Source organism: Mustela putorius, unplaced genomic scaffold (assembly GCF_011764305.1).
Source record: "Mustela putorius furo isolate JIRA1106 unplaced genomic scaffold, ASM1176430v1.1 tig00004007_pilon_pilon_pilon, whole genome shotgun sequence".
NCBI lineage: Eukaryota > Metazoa > Chordata > Mammalia > Carnivora > Mustelidae > Mustela > Mustela putorius.
Genome location: NW_025422145.1, coordinates 3,829,158 through 3,849,421, shown reverse-complemented (window position 1 = coordinate 3,849,421; position 20,264 = coordinate 3,829,158). Strand labels below are relative to the sequence as shown.

Sequence of the window (20,264 nt, the reverse complement as noted above, 5' to 3'; positions counted from 1 at the left end):
CAATCATAGCGGGCTTGGGTACCACAGAAGGGGACGTTTATGGAAAATATTCAGGCCCTTTGCTACAAAAATTGCACTTCCGCCAAGTCTGGGGTCAGCAAGAATGCCTGTCCCCATTCAGGGTCCTTCTAGCTGGACTAAGAATCAAACTGACAAGAGACAGATCAACAGAAAAGCAAACTTAACGTTGTACATACAGAGTCCATGCAGGCATGGCTGTTCCAAAGACCGGCAAAACAAGGCCAGATGTCATCCTGAGCTAAGCTAGGGGTATGGGCCATCAGAGGAAAGGAATGTGGTTCACAAGGTGATAAGAGCAGATGTTTGGTAATGAGCTGTGTGCCCTGCCCGTGCAGATGGGCCACTCAGATAAAACTGAGCTCTGGTAATAACCCTCATTCTAGAACAGACCCCCAATTTAGATTTTTCTCAGTAGTTAAAGGAGGGACAAAAGTTTCTCTTGAGCCCGCAGGGTCTCTACTGCCTTCAGCTCAAAATAGTCTTCATGCCAGAGTGGCCCATCTTGATTGGGGTGGCCTGCCCTTGGGCGCGACACTGGGTTAAGGAACAATGAAAAGGGGGGGGGTGGAATGTGACAAAGATTTATTCACTAGCATCCTTGTCGTTTCAGTAACCGATAAAAACTGGAAATATCACCAATCCCCAAAAGTGGGCAATTTATAAAACAATATGTAGTACAGTTACTTAAAATGATGTTTCCAAAGGTTTTTTGTTTTTTTTTTTTTTTTTTAATGACATGGGGGAAAAGCAAAATCCTATGCTATGGTCTCAATGGCATTTTTTATGCATCACAGAAAACTCTGATGATACCACACAGAGATGCTGAAAGTGGTTATTCTGGATTGTGGGAATAAGAGTGATATTTTTCCTCCTTTATATTTGTCTTTATCTTTTTAAGCATTGAGGATATACTACCTCTGTAACCAGGAAATTTAACCGTTAGGTGGAGTAGGATGGAGAATTCTTCCTTAAGCTCATAACTACCAAAATAGGGCTTCACAGAAGTGGGCATCTTTTTTTTTTTTTTCCTTAAGATTTTATTTATTTGAGAGAGAGACAGAGAATGCACGAGCAGGGAGAAGGAGCAGAGGGAAAGGAAGAAGCAGGCTCCTCCCAGAGCAGGGAGCCCAACCCGGGGCTCGATCCCAGGACCCTGAGATCATGATCTGAGCAGACAGCAGACGCATAACTGACTGAGCCCCCCCCCCCAGGTGCCCCATGAATGGGCGTCTTGTTTACTGCCTTTTCCAGGAACACAAAACAAGGCCAGGCACATGGTGGGTGTTGGTTCACGTGGCCCACCCGCTATCGGGAGCAGATTAGAGCATAAAGCTCAGCCCTTTTCATAAAGGGTGAGCCTCAAATATGGTACCAAACCCAATACAGCCATAGGCATAGTTGTGGTTTTATAAAATAAGCACGGGACTTTTGACCTTAAACTGGAAGCCGCACAGCCTTCAGCCCCAAGTTCCGGGAGAGAAAGCAAACACGGTTTGCAGCTTTCACACTTGGCCTCCGTTCCCTCCTGCAAAGAACTGAATGCAGCTGCTGTTGATGAGTGAAAAAAGTTTTTATTTCCTTATGTGAAAGAACATTCCAAGTTAGGCTAGTCAGTCACACTGGGGCGAGTCCTTCTCACATAAGAGCCGGGGGTAGAATAAGTACTTTAAGTTGTATTGAGTCTGGGCTAGGCAGTAAGCAATCTCCTTGTCACACTTGCACAAAAGCTCCTGGCATTTGTTCTCCGTGGGTCCTGGAAGAAGTGGGGAAACTGAGTTAGAGCAGGGCCTCGAAGACACCTGATAAACACTAGGGAAGCCAAGTAGTGGGAGGCAGGAAGGGTTGTAAGTTGCATCTACGTGCGGCTTGGCAATTCATGCGATCTCCGCCCTGGCAACTTGGGGAGGGAGGCGACGTTGGCCCCCGTTTATGGAAAAGGAAACCTGAAGTTGCCAGGGAAGTATTTTCAGATGGAAAAGACCAGAGTCTGTGCAACCTTCCGGCTTCTCTTCCGCATCAGTATAACACTACGTCCCCTGAGGATCTGTGCAGAGGAGGAGTAGGTGCCTGCAGTGCTCACTCTGCTACTTCCTAGCCGGGTGATCGTGCCTTCCGAGCCCGGTCCTCGCTGGAAACGGAGATTACAGAGAACCCCGTGTAGGGCGCCCAGCTTCGCAAGGGACAAGCACTCAGTCAAGGTCGGCTCCACCTGCGTCTTTCTGCCTTCCTTCTCCACGTCTCTCCCCCAAGCTCCTTCAAGAGTGTCTTCCATCTTTCCTTTCCAGCCTGAGCCTGCCTCCCAGAGACCTGGAGGCTGCCACTCCAAGGTCAGTCTCCTTGCACCTTGGTAGTGGTTAGAAAGATTTCCTGATCTTCAAGGCCTCGCCTACTGATCAAGAAGGTATAATGCCTGCAACAGCTTTGGAAATCCTGCCTAACCATACCACCCAGTGCCTTTTAGTATGGGCTTTTAATGATTCAGATACATGTAAATATAAAACCCACTCACCACCGAATCCTTCCAAATTCCCGCCAGAGGCGCAGTGAAGCTCCAGCTTTGGAGTTGACCAGCGCGGTCATGGAGGTAGCAGCTCTGTGCTTTAAACACATAACTTCAACCCTTCTAGGTGTTTGCTCAGGGGGACACAGGGTCACTAATAGTCCCTGCTTCTAAGGGTTGCTGGGAGAACGAAAAGACACCCAGAGGTTAAAATGCAGGGCATACAGTAGACACTCCATGCCGTGGACACTCGGTAAGCTGGAGTTGACCTCCTTCCGCGGCCAGCTGCTCTTGAAGGATCCTCTCATGTTCCTTGTAGGGACCCCTGGGTGGCTCAGTGGGTTAAGCATCAACCCTCTGCCCAGGTTAGGATCTCAGGGGTCCTGGGATCGAGCCCCACATCGGGCTCTCTGCTCAGCAGGGAGCCTGCTTCCCTTCCTCTCTCTCTGCCTACTTGTCATCTCTGTCTGCCAAATAAATAAATAAAATCCTTAATAAATAATAAATAAATAAATAAAATTTAAAAAAAAATGTTCCTTGGAGACCCTCACAAGGTAAAGCATGAGAGCTTCCCAAACTCAGGTCCGTGGCAGCTTCAGGATCCTTCCTTTAAATCCCCTCATTTTAAAACCGTTATTATTTAAAACAGTTATTATCAATTATTTAAAATAAATAAATTATAATTATATTACATGGTATTAAATTCTAAAAAAAAATTAAAAATTAATTCTATCCTTGCCATAAATAGAAAACCAAAAATCTTGTACCATAAACTGGTGGAAAAACAAACCAAGTGAAAACACAACAAAAACCGGTGGGAGTGAATTTGTAACACTAAAGGCTGGTTAGATGCTCTTGCCTACCTAAAGGCTGTAAGCCCCAAATCGGGGTGTCTTGGTTAAACATGGAGATTAGCAAGTGCAAGAGAGGTTTAACCTCCCCAGTTGTCAGACCATCCCACAACCAAAGCTTCTTCCTCACCCCTAACTAGAAAAATTAACAGAGAACCGAAAGAGAACATCCTTATCGTGTAAATTCATCATGAAGCTTTCCACACGCCAACACCCCCAGATCCAAAAGCCTGTGTCTACACGCTCTACAAGATGCCTCAGTTATAATTCGTTACATCGATAACAAGAAGTCAGAACGACGGGTGCCAGTGTGTGTTTCATGCATTTCTGCAGAACTGGGAACTGAGCAAAAGCTCCATGGTCCCCATCTCACCCAACCCTCACCCAACCCTCAGGCACCCCAAGCTTCCGGAGGAGAAATCCAAGTCCATCTCACCCAATCACACCTTGTGACCTATCTGCAGGAAGGGAATGGAGCACAGACTCAGGGGACGCGTCCACACATACGATTCCTGCTTGTTACACAGGGTTCTTTAATAGGGTTTTAATGACATGAGAAACAGTGTACGATCAGCAGAAAAATAAGGAGTACAAAACATACCTCCATATATATTTTTTTTAAGATTTTATTTATTTATTTGACAGAGAGAGATCACAAGTAGGCAGAGAGGCAGGCAGAGAGAGAGAGAGGAGGAAGCAGACTCCCCGCCGAGCAGAGAGCCCGATGGGGGACTCGATCCCAGGACCCTGAGATCATGACCTGAGCCGAAGGCAGCGGCTTAACCCACTGAGCCACCCAGGCGCCCTTTAAATATCCAATTTTTAAAAAATATTTTATTTATTTATTTGTCAGAGAGAGAGCGAGTGAGAGCGAGCACAGGCAGACAGAGTGGAAGGCAGAGTCAGAGGGAGAAGCAGGCTCCCTGCAGAGCAAGGAGCCCGATGTGGGACTCGATCCCAGGACGCTGGGATCATGACCTGAGCCAAAGGCAGCCGCTCAACCAACTGAGCCACCCAGGCATCCCTCTCCATATATTATTTTTACACCTGATCCTAGCCAAAAGGCCGAGAAGCGATGCCTTGTGTTTTGTTAATGATGCACTTGAAAATACGGGAAAAACACCAGGAGTTTAGTCAAGGGGTTGTCTGTATAGTATCAATGGAAGTTTTGTTTCCTGTAAAACTTACATTTTATAATCTCAGAGGTTTCTACTTCGAGCCCTATGATACTTTCCTCACAGAGAAAGCAATCTCAAAATTTGAAAGATCGCTATTTCAAGGCATAATTTAATATATCTGTTAGATTTAAAATGTCTGTACCGCCTAGTCTCAGTGCCCAAAAGAGATGACCTATGGGGGCCATAGTGGCCTTCGTGCCCCCTCATAGTCACCAGGTTCCCCCTTTACTCCCCAAGCATCTATAAATAAACACGATACACATTTTTTTTTTCAGTGCCCTTGCCATGTAAATTCTCCTTCAAGAAAAGTCCCTGAGGGGCGCCTGGATGTCTCAGTCTATTGAGCGTCCGCCTTCAGCTCAGGTCATGATCCCAGGGTCTTCAGATCGAGTCCCGCATCAGGCTCCTCACTCAGCAGGGAGCCTGCTTCTCCCTCTGCTGGCAGCCCCCCCGGCTTGTGTTCTCTCTCACAAAATAAATAAAATCTTTAAAAAAAAAAAAAAAAAGGCAAAGTCCCTGAGCCAGCCCCCAAGCCCTTTCTGCATACAAATACTAGGAATGGCTCAAACTCACCATCAGACCCAGCAGTTCTAGGGCTTGATGCTAGAGAACCTCACGCAGGTGCCCAAGGATTTATGAGCCAATACGGGCTCTGCAAACATCGGCAGCGGTCAATGGGCAAGTGGTCAAAATAAAGTGCCTTCATGTCCCAAACCAGGTGTTCTCAACCGTGGGCATTTGGCAATGTCTAGAGACATTTTGGGTCATCACACTGTGCGGGGGGCGGGGGGGGTCCTGCTACTGGAGTCAAAATGTCAACAGTGTCAAGATTACAAAATTTTGCCATAGGTTATTATCTTGCCTTATTTTATTTTATTTTTTTAAAGATTTTATTTTTAAGTGATCTCTGTACCTAACGTTGGGCTTGAACTCACAACCCCGAGATTAAGAGTCACAGGCTCTACTGACCAAGTCAGCCAGGGCGCCCCTTATTATCCTGCTTGAAAAGAATGAGGTTGACCCCTATGTTCCAAGATGTCTAAGACACAATGTTAAGTGAAAAAAGTAAAATATAGGTAGTATAATCTGATATTATATGTATATATACACGTGTGTGTGTGTGTGTGTGTGTGTATTTACAGACATACAAATCTGGTAGAAGTGATGCCAACCTTAACAGAAACTAGTTAACTCCAGTGGGTGCAGTGTCACTATCTACATTAGAGTCTTTCTTTCTTTTTAAGATTGATTTATTTTAGAGAGAGTGTGGGGGGAGCAGCAGCAGGAGAGGAAGAGAAAGTTTCCTTGAGCAGACTCCCTGCTAAGCACGGGCCCTGCTGTGGGGCTCGATCTCACAACCCTGAGCCATGACTTGAGCTGAAACCAAGAGTAGGACGTTCAACCGACTAAGCCACACAGGCGCCCCCCCGCTGCCTTACAGTATCTCCTTAGCGTTTGAGTTTTTCACAACAAACACATGTTGGGTTTGAAGGAGAACAAGCAGGTGGATGAATGGACAGATAGATGATGAGGGGTGGATAGATGGGCGACAGATAAAAAAAAAATAACGCATAAAAATCAGTAACAGAACAAGACCATCCAGCAGCAAGCCCTCTGCCTGTAGATCTCCCCTGGACTGCCTCACAAGAGACACAGGGTACCCCTAGAGCAGCATGACCCCATGGACACCCGAGGAAGGAGCCACCCTGAAGCTCCAGGGTGGTCTTGTTCCCACAGAGCTGGCTGTCTAAGGATAGGCTTGCTGGGACAAGTGCCCATGCCATCTCCTCTCCTGTCACTCATCCTTCCGTATGTCCTCCCCAAGACTGCTACCACAGCCTCATAACCAGTGCCTGGCTTCCAATCTTGCTCCTTCCAGGATATGTTCCATACCGCAGTCAGAGGAATTCAGCTAAAATGCAAATCAGATCATGTCCTTCCTCCGTTCAAAACCCTGGCTCCCCATCTGAGCAGAATGCTTTCAACGCTGTGTACAGTCCAGACCCTATCGCACTGACATCATCACCCTTCACTCTCACCTAAATGACTCTGCCCCAGCCTCACCATCCTCCTTGAGCTTCTTGGACCACCCAGACATTCATTCCTGCCTCAGGACCTTTGCACTGGCTATTCCTACCACCTCTTTGCTTGGCTCCTCTCACATTCCCCAGGTCTCTGTTTCAATGGCATCTTATCACTGTTTCTCTGGCCCCGGGCCATTCTATATAAAAGAGTATCCCTGACCCTGCTCCCCTGCATTTTTTATTGAGGCAAAATACCCAAAACAAAATTTACCATTTTATTTTATTTTAAAGATTTTATTTATTTATTTGACAGACAGAGATCACAAGGAGGCAGAGAGGCAGGCAGAGAGAGAGAGGAGGAAGCAGGCTCCCTGCCGAGCAGAGAGCCCGATGCAAGACTCGATCCCGGGACCCCGAGATCATGACCTGAGCCAAAGGCAGCGGCCCAACCCACTGAGCCACCCAGGCACCCCCAAAATTTACCGTTTTAACATGCACAAGTCATTTAGTACCTTTAACATGCACAAGGCATTTAGTACCTTCACAACGGTGTGCAACCATCACTCCTATCTAATATATCCAAAATATTTCTATCGCTCCCAAAGAAAGTTCATACCCACTAAGAAGTCACTCCCCATTACCCTTCACCTGAGTCCCACTGATCTCTCTGGGCAACCACTAACCTGCTTTCCATCTCTATGGATTTGCCCATTCTGGACATTTCATAAAAATGGAGTCACACATTATGTGACCTTTTGCCAGAAGCTAGAGCTTCTTTCTCTTAGCCTCATGTTCTCAAGATTTATCCCACTGTAGGGGCGTCTGGGTGGCTCAGTGGGTTAAGCCTCTGCCTTTGGCTCAGGTCATGATCCCAGCGCCCTGGGATCGAGCCCCACATCGGGCTCTCTGCTCAGCCGGGAGCATGCTTCTCTGCCTGCCTCTCTGCCTACTTGTGATCTCTGTCTATCAAATAAATAAATAAAATCTTAAAAAAAAAAAAAAGATTTATTCCACTGTAGGTTTAGGTGGTGAAGGTGACCATACGTGAAGGTATGATGCCTCCCCTGCTTTTTTCCAACACAGTACTTACAGCAGCAAAGAGCACAGACACTATATCCACCCTCCTCCCTTTAGAAACAGAACCTTGCCCTCCATCTTGCCAAAACCCTAGCATGGGGCCGGGCACAGAATAGATTCTCAATAATACATGCTGGGAGAACGACAGGAAAGCCGGTCACCATTTCCGATCGTCATACAAACTCGGCATCTAAATTTCATTACTCTCATTTTACGGGTAAGGAAAGCAGAGCTCAGAGGGATTCAGTAACTTGTCCAAGGTCACAGCACTAAGCAGTCGGCGAGCCAGGATTCCAGCCCCAGATCAGCTGCTCTAACACCTGTACCTGCTTTGCACTCCAACCCTTCTCCCTGCACAAAAAAGTGTCTGTTTGTTTGTTTGTTTGTTTGGGAGAGACAGAGAGTGAAGGAGCGGGGAGTGGGGAGCAGAGGGAGAGAGAGAATCTCAGGCAGGCACCTCGCTCAGCACGGAGCCCGATCCGAGCTCGATCCCACGACCCTGAGATTATGACCTGAGCTGAAATCAAGAGCCGTCTTCTTAACTGACTGAGCCCTCCGGGTGCCCCAGAAAGTTTCTTTCAAAAGCAAGACGTGCCCCCCACCACTCCATAGCCTCAGGAACACAACTGCATCGTGTTATTCAAGAAAAATAAAAGCTTAAAAGGAAAAAACAGCCCCCACGGATTAAGCTTAAAATAAAGGTCTGACAGTAAATATTACCAGAGGCTTTACAAATTTTTTAATATATTTAAGTCAGGTCCATAAGTGGAAAATGGGGCGACACCTGTAATTAGGTAAACAGCTATGTTCGGAGTATCTCCAAACAGAAGAAGAGAGTATTTTTAGCCAAAGACAAATGCAGAAGAGATATTTTGGTTCTTTTCATTTGGTTCAGGGCGGGCCATTCTGTAAACAGGCATGAGCGCCACTAGCAGACACACCAAAAAACAGTTTACAGACATCGCTTTCACGTGCTTAGCGGCAAGGGGAACATGCGGGTTGAAGGGAAAAGGGAGAGCACTTTAACCAATTTCCCAGTTAAGCCCCATTTTACACCCTCTCTGCCCACCCTGGGGCTGGGCAGTCTGGGGACAGTCTGTGGACAGGGGGGTGTGCCCCGGAGAGGGCACATGACCACCACATTAAGTGAGTCCTTTCTTTCCCTGAGTTGCTTTCAGTTCCCCTGGCTTGAAATAAGAGGGCTGGACAAGTCAATGTGTGGGATACTTTCGGTCCTAAACATTGATATTATGTCTCTATATTAATTCAGCTTTGCTCTTCTACCAACTGCTACTTCATGCAAAGGAGATACAGGTAAGAGTCCACAAATCTCTAAGACCATCCTTCCAGTAACCCTTATATTGGCTTCCTTCCCTGCACATCAGGAGTAGCGGGTTTAATGGAAAGTCATGCCAGAACCTCCGTTCTCTCTAGTGGAGGTAATGGAGGTCAGAGAGAGGTTCAGATCAGGTTGGTAGCTGGAGGAGAAGGAAAGGGAAAGAGTAACAACCCAGTCCAATCTGTTTATCATGTTATAAACCCCCTTTTTTCATCTTTGCAACACCCATCTTCAAGGTAAGGAAACTGAGGCACAGGGAAGTCATCCATCTAGGGCCATGTAACTCTCAACAAGGGTACCAAGACTATTCAGTGGGGCAAAATGAGTCTCAAATGGTGTTAGAACAACTGGATATACAAATGCAAAAGAATTAAGACGGATCCCTACCTCACACTATATACAAACACTAACTCGAAGTGGATCAATGACCTAAATGTAAGAGTTCAGGGGCGCCTGGGTGGCTCAGTTAGATAAGCATCTGCCCTCAGCTCAGGTCATGATCGCTGGGTCCTGGGATCAAGCTCTGCACTGGGCTCCCTGCTCAGCAGGGAGACCGCTTCTCCCTCTCCTGTTCTCTCTGATTGTTCTCTCTCCCTCTGTCAAATAAATAAGCAAAATCTTTTAAAAAAACAAACAAACAAATGTAAGAGTTCAAATTATAAACTGTTAGAAGAAAAAAGGAGACAGTGGATTCTTAGGACATCAAAAACACAATCAACAAAAGATAAAACAGATATGTGCATCCAAGATGTTATCAATACAATGCAAAGACAACCTACAAAATGGGAGAAAACATTTGCAAATCACAAATCTGTTAAGGGTCTAGGATTTAAAATATATAAAGAACTCTTATAACTCAATAACAAAAAGACAACCCAATTAAAAATGTGCAACCTGGTGGGCTCAGTCAATAGAGCATGGGACTCTCAACCTCGGGGCTATGAGTTCAAGCCCCATGTCAGGCGTAGAGATCACTTAAAAATAAAAATGTTAAAAACATATGAACAGGGGCACCTGGATGGCTCAATGGGTTAAGCCTCTGCCTTCGGCTCAGGTCATGATCTCAGGGTCCTGGAATCGAGCCCCACATTGGGCTCTCTGCTCAGCGGGGAGACTACTTACCCCTCTCTCTGCCTGTCTCTCTGCCTACCTGTGATCTCTCTCTGTCAAATAAATCTTAAAAAAAAAAAAAAAAGATTTACTTATGTTAGTGCTGAAGTGTATAGAACAGTCAGAATTCTTTGATTTAAAAAAAAAAAACATATGAACAAATAAAAAAATAAAAATGAGTAGAAGACTTGAATAGACATTTCTCCAAAGAAAACAAGCACGTGAAAAGATGCTCAACATCATTAGCCATCAGGGAAATGCAAACTCAAACCACGATGAGATACACTCAACACCCCCACTGAAAGCAAGGAAACAAAACAAACAGGAGATAACAAGTGTTGACAAAACTGTGGAGAAACTGGATCCCTCATACAAGACTTATGAGAACATGAAAGATGTGCGTCTTCAGTAAAAAAGTCTGATGGTTCCTCAGAAAGTAAAAAGATGACTCATAGTGATATTCCCCAAAGAAATGGAAACAGTGCTCAAACAAATACTCTCACAAATGTTCAGAGTAGCACTGTTCCCGGCCCTCAGCAGGTGCAAAAACCCAGTATAAACACTGTGGTCTATCCCTACAAAGGGAATGCTGCTCAGCCATAAAAAGGATTGACACTGAGGTACCTGGGTGGCTCAGTGGGTTAAAGCCTCTGCCTTTGGCTCAGGTCATGATCTCCGAGTCCTGGGATCGAGCCCTGCATCAGGCTCTCTGCTCAGCAGGGAGCCTGCTTCTTCCCACCCCCACACCTGCCTCTCTGCCTACTTGTGATCTCTGTCTGTCAAATAAATAAATAAAATCTTTAAAAGAAAAAAAAAGGAATGACGTTCAGCTGTGTGATACCACATGGATGAACTTTGAAAATAGGATGCTAAGTTAAAGAAGCCAGACGCCAAAGGCCACAGATTGTTTGAATTCATTTATAGGAAACATTATATATATTTTGTTTATGTGAATTATATACATAATGTTATATATAATATATTCTGTTATTATATGTAATGTAATATATGTAATATATAATATATAGTTATATATTATATGCATATTATATATGATATAGTCATATATCATATATATCATATCTCATATTATATATTATATATAGTTATATATCATATATTATGTATATAATATATAGTATATATAGTTATATATCATATAGTGTTATATATAGTTATATATCATATATTATAGTTATGTAGTTATAATAGTTATATATTATATTACATGTAATAACAGAATAAATATAAATATAATAAATGACAGAATAAGTATAAATATAATAACAGAATAAATATATATTTATATATATAATTATATATGTATTATATATAATCATAGAATTCAGTTGAGATATATATTATATATAATAACAGAATTCAATATATATATGTGTGTATATAAAATTAGAATTGGTAGATCCATAGAGATGGAAAACAAATTTGGTTGCCAGGTGCTGACGGAAGGGGGAAGGAGGATTGACTGCTTAGTAGGGTTTCTTCTAAGGGAGAGAGTGGGGTTGGAAGAAAATCTTTTGGAGCTAGACAGAGGTGGTGGATGACATTATGAATGTATTAAATATCACTAACATTTATACTGTAAATGTTTAATGTTGCCTTATGTTTATCTCTATTAAAAATAAGAAAGAAAGAAAAAGTTATGGGACCAGTTTCTGGGTCAGCAGCCTTACCTACCTAGTACCTATGCTATTACTTCCTATACTTACTTGTTTTCTAAGATTTTTTTTTAAGATTTATTTATTTATTTGAGAGAGAGTGAGAGCATGAGAGGGGAGAAGATCAGAGGGAGAAGCAGACTCCCCTTGGAGCTGGGAACCCGATGCGGGACTCGATCCTGGCACTCCAGGATCATGACCTGAGCCAAGGGCAGTCGCTTAACCAACTGAGCCACCCAGGTGCCCTAATACTTTTATTTTTAAGTAATCTTCACACCCAATGTGGGGCTCAAACCCAAGACCCCAGATCAAGAGTCACATACTTTACCAACTGAGCTAGCCAAGTGCCTCATTACTTCCTTTTCTTTTTTTTTAAGAGAGAGAGCAAGTACACACCTATGAGTGGAGGAGGGGCAGAGAGAGAGAGAGGGAGAGGGAGCAAGAGAATCCCAAGCAGGGATTCACAGGGATTCATTCCACAACCAGCATGCGGAGCCAGACAAAGGGCTCGATCCCACAAACCTGAGACCACAACCTGAGCCAAAATCAGGAGTTGGGTGTTCAACCAACTGAGTCAACCAAGCACCCCATTTCCTACTTTTAAAATGGATTCAGCTTTTTTACTCATTTGAAAGGAACCTATACGCAGAAATTACTACCCATCAGAAGGTAATTTTTGTTTTTAAGATTTTATGTATTTATTTGACAGAGACACAGCGGCGAGAGAGAGAACACAAGCAGGAGGACTAGGGAAAGGAAAGCAGGCTTCCAGCCGAGCAGAGAGCCCCATGCGGGGCTTGATCTGAGGACCTGATCTCAGGGCAGATACTTAAGGACGGAGCCACCCAGCCACCCCCATCAGAAGGTAACCCTAAAAATACATGCATCAGTCCTTTTTTTTAGTACGTCATTTAAAAAACAAAACAAAACAGTAAGGTTAAAAAAAAAATCAGTGAGATCGCCCTGAGGGACACTTGATAGTTTCTTTTAAGACCTTATTTATTTATTTGAGAGAGAATGAGTGTGAGAGAGCACATGAATGGGAGAAGGGGCAGAGGGAGAGGGAGAAACAGGCTCCCCATTGAGCAGGGAGCCCCATGGGAGACTTGATCCAAGGACCCTGGGATCATGACCTGAGCTAAAGGCAGTCATTTAGCCCACTGAGACACCCAGGCACTGCAACACTTAACATTTTTAATTGCTGTTTTATTTTTCTTTTAACTTCTGGAGTAGCTGGCCACCTAAACTGTACAATGACGTTAGGATGGATTTTGATACACTCTTCCTTATTAAATACATGCTGCTTGCTGGTAAAGACAGACACATAGATAAATGGGTAGGTAGACAGAGAGATAAATAGGAAGAATTTTTTTTTTTAATCGCAGAATTCAGTTGATGAACGGAAGTATTCTTGGATCTAAGCCTGCTGTCTCTGTTAAAAAAAAAAAAAATAAAACCAGCAGGTGTTCCAGGGATGTTAAAGCTAAACTAGCACTGAACTGAGACTTTCTCCTCCACAGTTAGAAGGATTAAAAGAGAGGGGCACCTGACTAGCTCAGTGGTTAAGTGTCTGCCTTCAGCTCGGGTCATAATGCCGGGGTCCGGGGACTGAGTCCAACATCTGCCTCCCTGCTCAGTGAGGGAGTCTGCTCCTCCCTCTCCCTCTGGCCCTCTTCCTGACCTCCTGCTTTTGCTGTCACTTTCTTCTCTCAAATAAATAAATAAAATCTTTAAAAAAGAAAAAAGAAATATTTATTTTCCATAATCAAATGAAGAGCACAAGGGAAGTGAAATATGATTGTCACTTGGCCTCAATGTGAGGCAATAGGGCATGGTGGGGACTGGGGCAGATGGGAGAGAGAGGCCCTGCCTATAACTGGCAGCCCCTCTAAGCTCCAGCCAGTGGTTGCTACCGGATCTGATGCTATTGGAGCTCCCAATTTTTTTTTTTTTAAATAAAACTGGACATTCAGAAATTCAGATTTTTTCATGTGACCTCTTTTGATTTTTCAAATACTGGCCCCAAACTGCTTTTCTAAACACTGTGCAGGTGAAGCAAGACATCTGCAGGACAAACATGGCCCAGGGGACACCAACCTGCCCTATTTTGAGAGATGAGGGCACAGCATTCCAGAGAGAGGAAGGGGTTTTCCTGGGGTCCCCAAATGGTAAGTGGTAGGATGTCTCTAGAACACGGGCTTGTTCCACTGGCTCAGCCTTAGGGAAGAAAAGCCAGTGAAATGAACACTCATATTACCAGCTCAGTCCAAGTTCTACATCCGCCCTGGCACTCACTAGGTGGGCCCCCAACCCCAGCCCCAGCCCATGGCCTCTGGTCCTCCTAGTGCAGGACATTTGGGACTAGAGCCTCAGAACCATGGTGAAGGGGGAGGGGGGTGGTCATCAAACCACTCCACGGCGGAGTTGGCCTGCATCTTGAGAGGATCACACACACAGACACGGGCCCTTCTCACCAAGCTCTTTCCTTTCATTTTCTTTTGGTTCCTAACATTCTGTTGCAGAAAATTCCAAACACAGAGAAAAGCCGAATGAACCACGGAGAACATGTGTACACCTGCCTTGCCGTGTCTACCACTGACGCTCCGCTTCACCTGCCCTCCCTCCGTCTGTCCACCCACCCGTCCATCTGTCCACCTTTTTTCATTTTCATTCATTCTGATGCCTGTCAGAGTAATTGGCAGAGATCGGGAACATCACCCTTACCCAGCTCAGGCCGTGCACTCCTTTTCTAAGCTTTGACTCAAAAGTAATTCATGAAGACATTCTCTTTGTAAAGGAAGAAACATATTACAGGAACGTGAACTTGCCTACCGCCGCCCCTGCCTCCGTCCGATCTGGTGCCTGGGGATGACCACGGCCCTCTGCAGCGTGCCATGTGTCTCTACATACCTTTTTCTGAGCTTTGCAAGTATCTGCAGGTTTTGGTGGAAAGCAAGCATGCTACTATGTTGCAAGCTGCTGCTTTTTTTTTTTTTTTAACAGAAATTGTGCTTTGCTGGATACCTCACCCTGTGGTTTGCTTTTCCACTCAACACTTTCTCGGGTCAGCCTGAGGTGCTACCTTATCCCTTTCTCTGGGCTGCAGAGTCGTCCACGGTTAAGAACACATCACAGGTTTATCTATCCATACCCCCAGCTGATGGACATCAACATCGGTTATACCTGGTGTCCTTTCCTTGTTGGCTTTTGTCCTGATTTCTTTGTCTGTTTCTCTAAGTGCTCTGTGTTAAAGATCACTTAGAGTAGATAACCCCCTGGGGGGGCGGGGTGATCCCTGCAGGGCTGGGAGAGGTGGTGAGTTCCTGCAGCCAGGATGATGCCCGGGCCGCTGGGGGAGGGAGGTCGGGCCCTGCTGGGGACTCACCGCACACGATGCTCTGATTGACACACTGCCAGAAGTAACGCTCAGTCTTGGGTCTGCAGCCAGCCTGTTCCGCCTTCGTGTAGCAGCAGTCGTGCTGGTGACAGCACCTGTGGATGGTAGACAGGCAGACCATCAGGTGGGTGGAGAAACGGACCACAGGTAAATGAGGACACACAGGGAGCCAGCATCTTCTGGTCCAAGCTGGATCCCCAAGAATCCCCACCTCCCAGGGAAGTAATTTTGCTGACCCCGTTGTGTGGGGTCCCCTGGCCCCTGCCGGCCTCATTCTGTGTCTCTGAGCTCCAGCACACCTGCCTCCTCCTGGTGCCAGGAATGAGCAGAGCCCCACCTGCCTCTTGACTTTGACCTTGAATGGGACCAGCCCTCTGCCTGGGATGGCTTCCTGCCCATCCTTCCTCTCTCCAGGTGTCAGCCCCAATCCCAAGATGTCACCCAGCTCCCAACCTCCCCAGCCTATGACGGTCTCCTGATTACACCCTCTCATAGAACTGGGTTCCTTCCCTCCAGGACAGGTTTACAACGAGACTCTCATTTTAGGGAAAAGACGGATGAGCCTCTGTCCTCTGTACTGGCCAGAGCTCTGTGCGGACAGGACCATTTCTTGTCCACTCTAAACAGTGTCTCCAGTGTCCAGCCCAGGGTCTGCCACATAATAGGACATCAACCATAATAATAATAATGATAATTATTGATATATGTATGATTGATATATATATGATTGATATTGAAATATATGATAATTTGCTGTCGAGCCATTCTGAGAAACATCCACAAATCTCCCCAAACCTGCCCATCATTCATTCATTCACTGGCGCTGTCTCCATCCAGCCACTAGTCCCACTGTGTCCAGAGCCCTCAGTGGGACCCAGCAGGGAGAGGTCAGCCAGATGCGCTCTGCTCTCAAGGAGCCCCCAGTCTACTGATAGAGGCAGACCAGCCACCAGACACCAATCCGTGGTGTCCTCCATTTAATCTCTCCTGCTTCAGTGCCCTCATCTCTAAAATGAGATTGTTTTGAGGACTGAGAGGGCTTCTCAAAACAGTTCCTGGTGCCTAGTAAGTCTGACCAACTCTATGTTATTTTTGCAGCCCAGGTAATTCATCCCAGGGCCAGGCTGGGGGGCAGCTGCCCCCCTTCCCCCCGGGGTTTGTCCTCATTGGTCACATCACCCAGAGGACCCCTTGTCTGCAAGGTTGTACCATGCGCTTGGGATCGTGCTAGTCCAAACAGAAACCTCAGTTGTGGGTATTCCCTTAAATAAGCCTTAACTACCCCAGGCGGTGGGGGACCTCCTAAGCCCGGGTCCAAGCACGCACTCACCAGTCGATGGCGTCACGGGGCTGGCCATGGCCTCCCAGACCACAGTAGCATCCATAGCTTATGTAGGACAGGGGGCTGCGGCTGCCAACACAGTTCATGGTCCCTGCCAGTTCTAGAAGCCCACGCCGGTGCACGTGTGACCTCTGGGAAGCTAGAGGGAAACAAAGGTCAGAGGCTGCAGGGCAGGGCTTGGGGAAAGGCTATAGTCTGAGAAGGGCTTGGATGACCGTTTGGGTTTGAATCGCAGATCTCCTACTTCCTCGCTGTGTGACCTCGGACAACTTACTCAACCTCTCTGAGCTTTGGTTTCCTCATTTATAAAATAGGGAGAATGAAATGCCATCATGCATGTAAAGCCCCTGGCACATGACAAGCTCTAACTATTATTAATGTCTTCAAGGCAGCCCTGAAAGAGAAAACAAGTCACAGAGCCACAGCATCCAAACAGTCACACCACGGGGCCTTTGCACAGGCTGGTCCCTCTTCCTGGAATGTCCTGATTTCCAGTCTCCTGCCCTTGTCTACTCCGGATGAAGTCAGACAGCTAGTTCCACATCAAATGTCTGTCCAGTTGCCTGTGCTGGGCACTGGGCATCAAAGATGAGCTAAACAGGGTGCCTGCCACCAAGGAAGGCTCCCCTGCAGGGTCTTTCCTGTCTGTATGTCTCCCCTGCCCCCCCAACATGCCCCTCCAGACTTTGGAGCAGGTCTTTTGTTTCTTCCTTTATTTTCACTGCCCAGGCATGGTTTCCTCCCACATAGAGAGGCCCTGAGGCTTGAGCCCAGCCACCTGTCTGGTTTCCCGGGCAGCTCTGACACACAGCAGTGCACAACAGGAGGGACTGGACCCTCCCCCCAATGTTTCACAGGTGAGGAAGAGGAGACTGAGGACGACCCCCACAGTCACACAGCCAACAAGAACCTGATCTGACTGGGGGGTTCTCACCCAGACTCTGACCTCCAGACCAGTGCACCTTCCTCTTCACCCAATAATGGCAAGGGAAGGAGGCCTGCCAGGGTGACTGAGCTGAGAGGCACCAATGGGGCCACTGCTTGGGGTCAGGGACCTCTAAACCCACTGTGACCGGGACATCAGATGATCCCAAAGGAACTCCTCCTTCTGGTGAAGGCCACAAATGAGTCTGGTCTCTGGCAGTGGTCAGTAAAACCAAACAGAGGGGCACCTGGGTCGCTCAGTGGGTAAGCCTCTGCCTTCGGCTCAGGTCATGGTCCAGGGTCCTGGGATGGAGCCCCACATCGGGCTCTCTGCTCAGCGGGGAGCCTGCTTCCTCCTCTCTCTCTTTGCCTGCCTCTCTAACTACTTGTGATCTCTGCCTGTGAAATAAATAAATAAATAAATCTTAAAAAAAAAAAAAAACAAACAAACAGAGCAGCAGTAAAGAGTGCGATCACTTGAGCCTCACCCCCTACCAAACACCATGCTTCAAAATGGACGGGTGTCTCTTGTTGTCAACAGCATAGCCTCCTTGTCTTGTAGGCCGCTGTTATCCCCATTTACAGATGGGGAGACTGAGGCTTAGAGAAGCACAGGGCTGGCGTGACCCAGAGCAGAAACTCACACGGCAGCCTGCTGGATTCCTGGGTGTCCGCTCTCCATCTCTTGGGGCCGGAGGAGCCAAGCCAGGTCTGTACAGTGTGTCTCACCTCTTTTCATCTAAAACAAGTTTTCAGGGCCGCATGGGTGGCTCAGTTGATTAAGCATCTGCCTTTGACTCAGGTCATGATCCCGGGGTCCTGGGATCGAGCCCCATGTTGTTGGGCTCTCTGCTCAATGTCCCTCTCCTTCTGCCTGTCACTCTCCCTGCTCGCGTGCGCTCTCTCTCTCACTGTCAAATAAATAAAACCTTTCCAAAAAACTTTTTTAAAACACGTTTGGATCACCCTGACTTTTTAGAAGAGTCCAGGCCAAAATTAACCCCATGGCTGTTTTTTTTTTTTTCTCGGTGGAAAAAGTACCATATTTGTGGGGGTGGGGGAATAGAGGTGAGTTAGATAGAGAGACAACATAGCGACCAGTTAAAAGTTTCTCCTTCCTCTCTGGGTGACCAGTCCTTGCCCTCCCTCCTGGCCAGGTGCTGCTCCCAGCTGCCCACACATCTGCCCGAAACCGCCCCCCACCCCCAGCACCCAGCGCCTAGCACCGTGGCTCCCACCACCGTCCAGATAAAGCTCAGGGGCCTCAGCCCAGATGCCCTGCATGAGTGGGCCCCTCCCCCCTTCCCAGATCCTCTCTCAGAACCCTCACGCAGATCCTGCTCATCATTAACTTCTCCTCCAGCCGAATTTCCCATCACAGACGCCCTGCAAGGAACATACCCTCACCCCATGTTCACCAGGCTCACCTGTCACCTCATTCTATAATCGGCCTTGCCTCCAGGGACTATAGGGGTCCTTACCACACTGTGCAGCTGTCTGCTTATGGAAGTGACCTTCTATGTATTTCTTTTAAAGATTGTATGTATTTATTTGACAGAGAGAGCGCACAAGCAGAGGGAGCGGCCGGCAGAGGGAGAGGGAGAAGCAGCCTCCCCACTGAGCAGACAGCCCGACGTGGGGCTCCATCCCAAGACCGTCGGATCATGCCCTGAGCTGAAGGCAGGTGCCTAACCGACCCAGGCACCCCTGGGAGAACTTCTCGACTGGGAGATCTTTGAGGGCAGATTTCTGGGGTGGACAGCTCCACAGAGTGGGCTTCCAGAAAAGGTCCCTTGATCTCCGGACCCACCAAGCCCCACGGGTCACTCCCCATCTGAGCATACTTGAAATGGGCCCAGTCCTAACTCCATGCTCCAAGCTGTCCCCCACCGCGACCTGACCACACTCTGGCCATCTCACGGTTCTGGGCACAGCCCTCGAGAGAGAACCAAGGCACGGGGCAGCCGTCCAGCGCTGAGTTTAGAACCAAGGAAAACACTCCCTCTGTGCCAACTTAGGTGAGGTAGGTCATTCTGGGGTCTGTTTGCTCTGTCTGCCCGCGACAGCCTCTGCTGGGGAGTGCCAAGGCTGTCCAGGCGTCCCGTGGCCTGAGTGTGTGTGTGTGTGTGTTCCCTCCAAGATACCTTTGCTGTGTCCCTGTGTGAGCCTGTCCATGAACCCTACACCTGCATGCCCAAGTGAGGGTGAAGGTGTTCTGTGTCTGCCTGTCTCCCTGCTCATGGGGCATCCCTATATTTTCCTGTGATTGGGTGTGTCTGTACACCCCAGAAACTGTCAGGTGCTGAGGAGACCTCTGCAAGGGTGATGGCCAAGGGCAGGTGAGAAAACCACTTTCAGTCCTTCACCTGCCCCTCCCAGGTGAACCCCTGATAGCCCTACCTTAGACCTCAGCGACAGGTGGAGTGAACGATCAGTTCACGGACCCCAGGCCCGCTGACTGGAGGGTGCCCTGGGAGGCGAGGGGACAGGGCTGGGGGACAGGCTTCCTGGAAACCTGGTAAGGAATGCATCCGTGGGCCGGGAGAGGAGCGCTAGGAGATCCTGGGGCCCCCGGGAGAGGAGGGGAGGAGGCTGAGGAGTTGGAGGGGCTGCAGAGGGACCGGAAGGCAGGGCTCCCGCTTCCTCCGGGGCCGCACTCCTCCCTCACTCACCGGCGTGTCCGGGTCCCAGCAGCAGCAGGAGCAGCAGCAGAGGTAGCATTGCGGGCGGGCTCAGAGGCAGCGGACCCATCCGACGGCTGCAGGTGCCGGCCGCTAAGGCGGCGGGTGTCCTCTAGGAGCCCCGCAACCCCCCTCCCCGCTGCC

General features: G+C 47.6%; 1 protein-coding gene across 1 annotated transcript; it reads right to left on the bottom strand.

Moving 5' to 3' along the window:
• Positions 1-1,576: 1,576 nt before the first annotated feature.
• LOC101681597 (group 10 secretory phospholipase A2) lies at positions 1,577-20,264 on the bottom strand. The gene is made up of 4 exons (XM_004750342.3): positions 20,112-20,264; positions 16,504-16,654; positions 15,162-15,268; positions 1,577-1,774 (listed from the first exon to the last, which is right to left on the bottom strand). Exons 1-4 carry the CDS (start codon positions 20,188-20,190, stop codon positions 1,632-1,634), a joined length of 480 nt encoding a protein of 159 aa, XP_004750399.1. The 5' UTR covers positions 20,191-20,264; the 3' UTR covers positions 1,577-1,631.

Excerpts from the sequence above, each read along its gene's own strand:
- LOC101681597 (XM_004750342.3), bottom strand. The coding sequence starts at position 20,190 with ATGGGTCCGCTGCCTCTGAGCCCGCCCGCAATGCTACCTCTGCTGCTG. Across the intron at positions 16,655-20,111 it reads GCTGGGACCCGGACACGCCG|CTTCCCAGAGGTCACACGTG; the intron begins GTGAGTGAGGGA and ends GTTTCCCTCTAG. Across the intron at positions 1,775-15,161 it reads CAATCAGAGCATCGTGTGCG|GACCCACGGAGAACAAATGC; the intron begins GTGAGTCCCCAG and ends CACTTCTTCCAG.